Genomic DNA, 8,383 nt, shown 5'->3' on the forward strand with positions numbered 1-8,383 from the left:
AATGACCGCTGTAAGTTGATCCCTGTGACTCGAATCAGGTGTAGAATCAACCGAAAGAGTGAAGTGCTTGGGACTTGCAATCACGCAAGCCATTTTTCTTTCGGACTTCAGTTCCAAGAGCTTCTACAACCTCTTCCACAATGGTTGAGGAGAGGTAAGATGTCTTGCCACGTCCAGCATTCCCAAAGTTCTTTATATGGGCAGCAAGGAAAGGATCAAACTTGGCGATCAGTTCAAGGTACCCAAGGAAGTTGCCATTTTGGGGAGCTCTCGTTCTGCCAGAATCATTACAACAGCAACTCTGCGCTGAAGGACATTTCTCCCGTAAGTTGCCCATTCTGAGTAGTGCTCTTCAAGGGATAGAATGACTGAGGTTGACGTAGTAGTTCTGCGGAAACCCGCAAGGTGGAGAGAAGCAATGAATAAAGGGAAAATGAGACATCCACCCGTTTTGTAGCAATTGCTACAAAGGAAACCCGTACGGGTTCCTCGAAAGAAAAGCCTCATAGTTGAAGAAAAATTCGTCCTGGTCCGGGACTCGAACCCGGGACCACCGCCTTTCCGGGGCAGCCGCTCTACCATCTGAGCTAACCAGGCGGCTAGCAGATGGTAGGGCGAAGTCGAATTTGTCGACAACACGAAGCAAAGGCAAGAGTTGAAAAGGCAACTCTTGCCTTTGCTTCGTGTTGTCGACAAATTCGACTTCGCCCTACCATCTGCTAGCCGCCTGGTTAGCTCAGATGGTAGAGCGGCTGCCCCGGAAAGGCGGTGGTCCCGGGTTCGAGTCCCGGACCAGGACGAATTTTTCTTCAACTATGAGGCTTTTCTTTCGAGGAACCCGTACGGGTTTCCTTTGTAGCAATTGCTACAAAACGGGTGGATGTCTCATTTTCCCTTTATTCAATGACTGAGGTTCTAAGACAATGTCGCTTGCACAGGTCAACCACGCATTGTCTATAACACTCACTTTCCCCGTGCGTCTTTAACTTCGCATATGCATTGTTCCGTTAACTGAACCCTTCTGGCTTCAAATATTGGTCCTTTCTTGCCGACATCAGAGTGCAAGGAAGCATCATGTTCAGCTCGGCGGCCAAGCTCTCGGGGTGCCCCCGAAGCCCAGAGGGCCCGGTTCATTTGAACCCTTTGAACCCTGGATAATCCGCCCCCGGTGGTGGGATCTCGTTTTGTTCTCGCAACTTGCCGGGATGTTCTCATTTGAGTGCTCGGATAACGGCTCTGGCTTTTGGCTCAAGGTCGAGCATTTCATGCTTAAAAACGGGTTTTACATGCCGAAACCACGATCTGAATATAAGGCACGCCGTAGTGGAGGACTCGGGATTGATTTTGACCACTTGAGGTTCTTTAACGTGCCCCCGATGCATGGGGCACGGACGTTCATGCATTTCACTCCCATCGAAATGCGGCCACCGCTAAGCCACCATGGCGGGTCATTTCCATGCCATATGCCCCATCGGTGCCATAATTCTATTCCATTCCGGGCATTTGAGAATGTGGAATGATTCCAGGATAATTCTAACTCCGCAGTTGCCACTCCGCAGTTCTGGTTTGCATACAGGTACCCACCTTTCTAGAACCTTTGCAGCACTGCAACAGATGGTACAGTAAACACTAGCAAAGTTCACTTTTAGGAGCCTTTTTTTTTTACGGCGACGCTGTTAGCCTCTAGTTGCTTGGGATATTCCATGGGCTCGTTCTATGCTCACCCGAACACAGTGCTGCCACCTAGCCACCACAGCTACTCATACAGACCTCAAACAGCATCTGGAAAAGGGCTTTATCTTCGAGTTCCCACGTAACGTAATAATGTTTTCTCGTAAATTCGAATTACAAATAATAATTTGAAACTATCATGTGTGCAGCTTGTGTGTAAGTCGTACATTACGAATTTTTCGACGCAATTTACTTTCAGAAATTCAGTCAGTTCAATAGCACTTGCACTTGGCGGAGGGCCTACAAGAATGAGGATTTATGCTGCACTTCAGCACGGCTGCGTGCGCGCGTGACATACATGTGCACACATATCTCTCTGATGCGTGGGCACTCTGGCCGTTGCACATGCCGCACAGCGTGTGCTGCGACCGTAATCGACATTATGGCCATAATTATGGCAAACACTCGAAAAAGACAGTACTACCACCTAGCGGCCGTGGCCACTGAGACAGACCTCAAATAGTAGCTGGAAAAGGGCTTTGTCTTTTGAGTTTCCGCGTAAAAGAAATATGTTTTCTCGTATATTCAAATTATAATCCGAAGCTATCATGTCGGCAGCTTGTAAGTCGTACTTTACGAATTTTCTGACGCTATATATATTTACTTTGAAAGACGCAATTCGTTCAATAAGGTTTCTGCGCTTTGCGGAGGGCGCACGTGTGCGCTGCATTTGCGCACACATGCGTGAGCGCGTGTCGCTAGTGGCGTTTGTGCTTGTCTAACATCGTCTAACGTCAGCAACAGCTTCGCTGTACATCCACTTCCACAGGGTGGAATGGAGTTTTTTTTTCTTTTTTTGGTTTTAATAACACTTATTGCATATCTCACTGGAATAGTATTGTGTGTGAAATTGTTTTTGCCTTTTGGACTTCGCACGCGTTTAGTGCTATTTGGCTGTACTTGTGCGTACTTGTGCCCATGAAGTTTGCCTGCTATTCTCAAAAACAACAGCTGAAGAATTGTTATGGTACTTTATTGGCAGCCAGGATGAAAGCACTCATGGAAGCTATCTACTGTAAATTTTAGTACTGTTCATGTGACTTCTGTGCAGTATTGCCCAAAGAAAGGCTACAGTGAATAAAAAAAGATATGGGTGGTTTTACGTGCCAAATTAAACGACGATCTGATCACGAGGCGCGCCATAGTGGTGGCTCCGAATTAATTTTGACCATCTGGTAACGTGCACCTGCTGCACTGTGCACGAGCGTTCTTGCATTACGCCCCCAACGCAATGTGGGCTCGGAATCGAACCATCGTACTCAGCAGCGCAAGGCCATGGCCACTGAGCTACCGCGACAGGTAAGGCGACTGCCAGTATACCTTTTCACTTTTTGGGCCCCGGCGAGACAAGACGATCATCCTGCATGCCAAGAAAAGGGAAGAGTTCGTAGAGCACAATGCTTGCAACTGCATGCATCGCAACTTCGGGCAGTGGTTGGGAGGCTTCTTAAGAGTGTGCGTTCACCGGTCCTGTTCGCCTGCACGCACGTCAATTTCGGCGCAGTACCGCACTCTGGGTGCCATAGTTCTGGTAGTAGACGATGCTGAAAGGGATCGGTGTAGTGTCCGGAGCTGCAGCATGCCTCAGAAGGGGACGGTCTCGGTTTAGCTTCCACCTGGGAAAAGAACAGGATTGGTTTTCATACCAGGGTGGTTAGAATAGAGAGCAACTGATTACATATTTGGTTGCGCGACTGGCTCATTGGATTACCGCCCCCCGCCCCCGCCTTTATTTTTTTCTTTACCCAGCGAAAGTTCCCAGTGACCAGTGTTTAAGAGGAAGATTTAGCTCAGGCCCAACTTCGATGCGGCCTATTCAAATACATGCAAAACGCAAGACCGCTTTTCTGAGATAACCCCTGGACCAATTTCAATGAATTTTTTTGCATTTGAGAGAGGAAGTCAAATTCTAGTGACTCTTGGAAGCATATATATATATATATATATATATATATATATATATATATATATATATATATATATATATATATATATATATATATATATGCGGGGTTTTTTCATTTTTTCCGAGGGGGGGGCGACCAGCTTTCCGAACCACATACATACATACATACATACATACATACATACATTTCTTGCACTTCGTATGACCTCGAGACCTCCAAGAATTGAGCGCTGAAGTGATGGCGTTATATGAGTATATGCAAGACCTCATAGTAGGAGTCAGTTCAATTTAACAGCCTGAGCCCTCTCGGTGGTGTAATGTTCCTTCATGTAATTGTCGCATACTTGACTATCACTAAAACTGCTTCGCCTTTCTGGTGAAACTGCAGCCTCTCTCTCTCTCTTTTTCTGTGAGTCCGTGCATAAGCGCTGCTGCGCATGACTGCTGTTGATTCTGATTTCGAGTGAATTCGGCTTGGCCTCATTTCGGTTACTGAGTGAATTACACAGTGTTACCCAACTATCATGAACCAAGACTTAAAGAAGAGCAGTTGCGTTACTCGAAGAAAACCTAGTGCATATATTATTGTTTCCACTAATGTGGAGTAGCCGCCAGTAATTCTTTCGTTACTGAGATTTAATTCAATAATTAAAATAATGATCTAACTCGAGCAGTACTGTCCTAATTTTCAAAGTGTGAATGGGGCATGTGTAGGCACCCCAAAATGACAGCCAAGCTGCGGTGTTTTCAGCAACGTACTAATTGCGTCCAATTTTTTCCGACTGGCAAAGAAACCTCATGAAGTATGAAAAATACTACGTGAGTGCGCTCCCACCAGCATCCTCCCACCCACAAAGCAGCGCCCTTAAGTAAGCTGATTGAAAGCAACTGCAATGCCTGTCGCAAACCCGGAGAAAGAGCGCATCACCTTGATAATGGTACGGAAGGAGCACCCACAGCAGCTTTCGCGGCTTCGCAGCTATCCTTTTCATTTCTACGCCGCACTTATTATCGGTCTCTCAAGGCCGACTGATCACATTGATAACAAAAGCGCCTTGATGACGCGGCCGAAGCGCCGCTCTGACCACGCACGAAATGCCAAAAGCAATGTAATGGGCATAGAATGTTTCAAAATCCCAGCTTTGCTTGCACAGCATCGAAAGAGTGCGCGCCAAACTATATTTTCAGAAACTTGCTTCGGACCAAAGCCAGATTAATGTGACCGTTTTATTTTTTACAGCGAAGCTGTATACCTCTACCATCCAAGGAAATTTTCGTGTCGTTGTGGTAAGCAAAGAACTCCCCATATGTGGGCCGATCCCGGAGATAGTGCAATGCCGGGCCGATCCGTGGAAGAGGTGAAACAGGCGTTAAGCGCTCCCCATACGTGGGCCGACCCCGTGCAACGCCGGGCCTACCCACGGCGGAGGTGAAACAGGCGTTAAGCACTCCCCGTACGTGGGCCGATCCCGAAGATAGTGCAATGCCGGGCCGACCCACGGCAGAGGTCAAGCAGGCGTTAAGCGCTCCCCATACGTGAGCCGATTCCGAAGATAATGCAGTGCTGGGCCGACCCCCGGCGGAGGTAAAGCTGGCTTGAAGCACTCCCCATACGGGGTCCGATCCCGACGGTATAGTGCAATGCTGGGCCGACCCGCGGCGGAGGTGAAGCAGGCGTCAAGCACTCCCCATATACGTGGGCCGATTCCAAAGATCCCGAAGGGCGCTTTACAGGTTCCCGAGTCCGCAGGGTATCACCAGGATCGGCCCACATGATGATTCTTTCTGTTGACGGACGCCGAAAAGCTATGGAGGTTAGTCATACACAGCTTTCGCTGTAAAAGGCAGCAAAATGTTGACCGCCGATAGATTGATTTGTCGGCGGTTTAGGAATGTGTGTGAGGAGTGATGGCGTGGGCGGGGAGGGGGGGGGAGCCTGCCCTCCCCCTCGGTTTGTGCCTGGCACTAACTTCTTTTGAAAGACCATTCTAGATTCTTTTAAAATTTCAGGAATTGAGTGCATTGACATACACATATGCAATGTGCAAAAACATGTTGCGTTATATTTCTTTTTTCGTAATTGAATTACAGAACTACGATTGTGGCGATTGTGGCACAATAAATGCTATTGTCGGAGTCACAAAATCGGGTACATGCATGCTCGTTGTTGACAGGTTCCTTTTGTTTAAAACATGAAAACGCTCCGGTATGGTTCGGAAAGCGCGGAGTGACAAGAGAGAAAGTCTTATGTGAAAAAACGGCACATTTTTATAGGGAGATTCGAAGAACTGGGCATGCGCGTAGCAAACGGTACGGTGGCGCATGGTCATATGGTTTCGAGGGCTTGCACTAGACGTCAGGCCTCTAAACGCGTGTTGCATGTGGATCATAAAGAACTGGGTGGAAAGGACACGATAAAATGTTTTCTCAATCGAACGCAAGGTCGCTACTTGATCAATTAGGAAGCGCGCAGCGGAACTTGCAGTACTTGAGTGAGCCAGCACCACAGTGGGCCGCGCATCGCGAACAGCAACCAGGAAGGAATAGTTAGTTAGTTAATCATTACGAATTAATCAGTTAGGGAGAACACAAAATATACGAGACGCTTCTTCAGGTTGCTGCTAACGACATGCAATCGGTTTAATTAGCATAGAATGTCTTGGATTTTTTAACTTCTTGCATGATAGCTGAGACACGTAGCCTTCTGTAAGAACCCCTTTTAGATGCACCGATGGGGCTCTACGGAATTGAACTGTGAAAAAACAAACTGTACCTATCCTCACTGCAACAAATACGCGCTTACAAACGCGCAATTCCTTAATTACGGCGAAACATTTTATGCCTTCTTTCGCAGCACGGGGTTTGGCGCGTCTGCTCGGTCACTTTCTGGACGATTAAAGAGGGCTAGATCCTGGATGTAATGACAACTGCGCCGGTCCTAGAGCTGTAGTAATCCGCGGATCAAGTGGGTCGCGTGGTAGGGACGTCTTGCCGGGCAGGAATATAATCGCTCTGCCGCAAAACGCGCTGCAGAAGATCAACTGTCTCGTAACATTTAATTAAACGCTTCACGAAAGCTTCGCTTCACATATAAATTCCAACATATGCGTTGGATCTGCTTTTTTAAAAGTTATTAACGCGTTTTAAAAGTTTTCGTTTCAATCATCCCCGAATAACTGTAACAAAACCATTTTTTTCAAAACGTGAGGACTTTTCGAGTGAGAAGACGTAGCCGAGCTTACCGGACGTTGTAGAACCATAAACCCATGACAACGATGCCCATGAGCAACACAGCTGCGCCGATGACAGTGGCGAATATAGCTCCCTTGTTTCTGTGGCTTCGAGGTGCGTCAGCCGAGGTCGACGTTGCTGCGTCTTTCGTCGATGTCAGTACGTTAGTGGTAAACGAGTCGGTCTTATTCGTTCCAAATTCGTTGGACATGAGCGAAGTTGAGCTGTTCTCTAAGCTGACCTCATGCCCGGCCGTGGGCACATTCGGGAACTTCGTAGATGTTGTGTTTGTATTATTGAACACCTCGCTCGAGCGAGACAGGGTCATACTTGAAGACGCTAACGGGACGGTCACGTCTTCAGGCCATCGCGTTAGTTCCGAGGAAGTTGCCGACTTCGTACTGTAGTGGGTGATGAGCGTTGGAACCTTTGCACTTTGCGCTGCAGTCGTCCTTGATAAATTCGACGGGTGGCTAGACTGCTCGCCTCGCTCGTACAGTGGCGTGCGGCCAGCGCGACCTGAGGTCGTGTGCGTCGTTCCAGACGCATTCACCGTGGGTGACCGTGCAAACGACAAGGGGGATGCCGCATTGAAATCGCCTCTCTGCTGCCTTGCTGTGGTAGACGACGAATCTCCACCCGATGCGCTGTTGCGAAGAGATGCGTTAGCTGCTCGTTCGTTGGAAACACTGCTAGACGTTTGCGCGCCAGTTGTAAATTCAGTGCTACGACTGAGTGAAGCAACTTCCTCCCTCGTGCTCGCAGTGACTTTTGCTGGACGTGTAGGTGCCGAGCCCGCTTGGCCTCCGCTTGACCAGGTACCTGAAAAAATGGAAACGGTAGGCATACGCCCGCTCAGTTAATATGCTATGAGACAAGTACTGTTACGCATACGGGTTAAAAAGAGTGCTGACGCAGGCTTGTGTGCACATTGGAGTGTACGTCGTCAAAATTACGAGACAAGAAAGGCCAACTCTAAAGAACGCAACGGCACTCTCACTGCGACACCAGGAAGTTATAGTCTGTTGGCTTCGCCTTTTGCGGGAAAGTACGCCAGCGAAGCACCACATTCCTCGCCCTTCGTTCTCGTCGTGTCCCCTGAGAAACGACGTGCACTCATCGATGGTGTTTTACCGTCTATCGCCACGCTTGTCGCCTTATTAGCTCACGAATTTTGTCTTACCGATGAATATAAGAAGTAGGGTTACTTGCTTCATGGCTACAAGCTCTTACACTCCGAGGTACTTTATGCACGCATGCTGTCTGATCGTATAGCACGGGCACAGGAGGTGGCGCGTTATCTGGCGCCCAAGGCCTCTTATGACGTGCATAGGTGGACTTCAGAGTTGACGTGCGAGGCGCAGAGTAGGTAATTTATGGTCACAGGCGCGGTTTGTAGACACTTTGATCTGTCAAGATCGTTTGCGGTGCCTTTTTCTCGGGGTGTTGGCGACAGTCCACCGGCTTTTTGTCGGACCGACTCACTCGCTGTCGGCAGCCGCACATGGCGTATAT

The 8,383-nt window shown here is 48.3% G+C and overlaps 1 protein-coding gene across 1 annotated transcript; it reads right to left on the reverse strand.

Annotated features, from left to right (window-relative positions):
• Window positions 1-2,683: 2,683 nt before the first annotated feature.
• On the reverse strand, window positions 2,684-8,138 carry LOC142572480 (uncharacterized). Its single transcript, XM_075681634.1, has 3 exons — window positions 8,052-8,138; window positions 6,880-7,690; window positions 2,684-3,347 (listed from the first exon to the last, which is right to left on the reverse strand). The coding sequence occupies exons 1-3, from the start codon at window positions 8,083-8,085 to the stop codon at window positions 3,221-3,223; spliced, it is 972 nt and encodes a 323-aa protein (XP_075537749.1). The 5' UTR covers window positions 8,086-8,138; the 3' UTR covers window positions 2,684-3,220.
• Between the last annotated feature and the right edge of the window lie 245 nt (window positions 8,139-8,383).

The sequence above is a fragment of the Dermacentor variabilis genome, chromosome 1, assembly GCF_050947875.1.
Source record: "Dermacentor variabilis isolate Ectoservices chromosome 1, ASM5094787v1, whole genome shotgun sequence".
NCBI classification, from domain to species: domain Eukaryota; kingdom Metazoa; phylum Arthropoda; class Arachnida; order Ixodida; family Ixodidae; genus Dermacentor; species Dermacentor variabilis.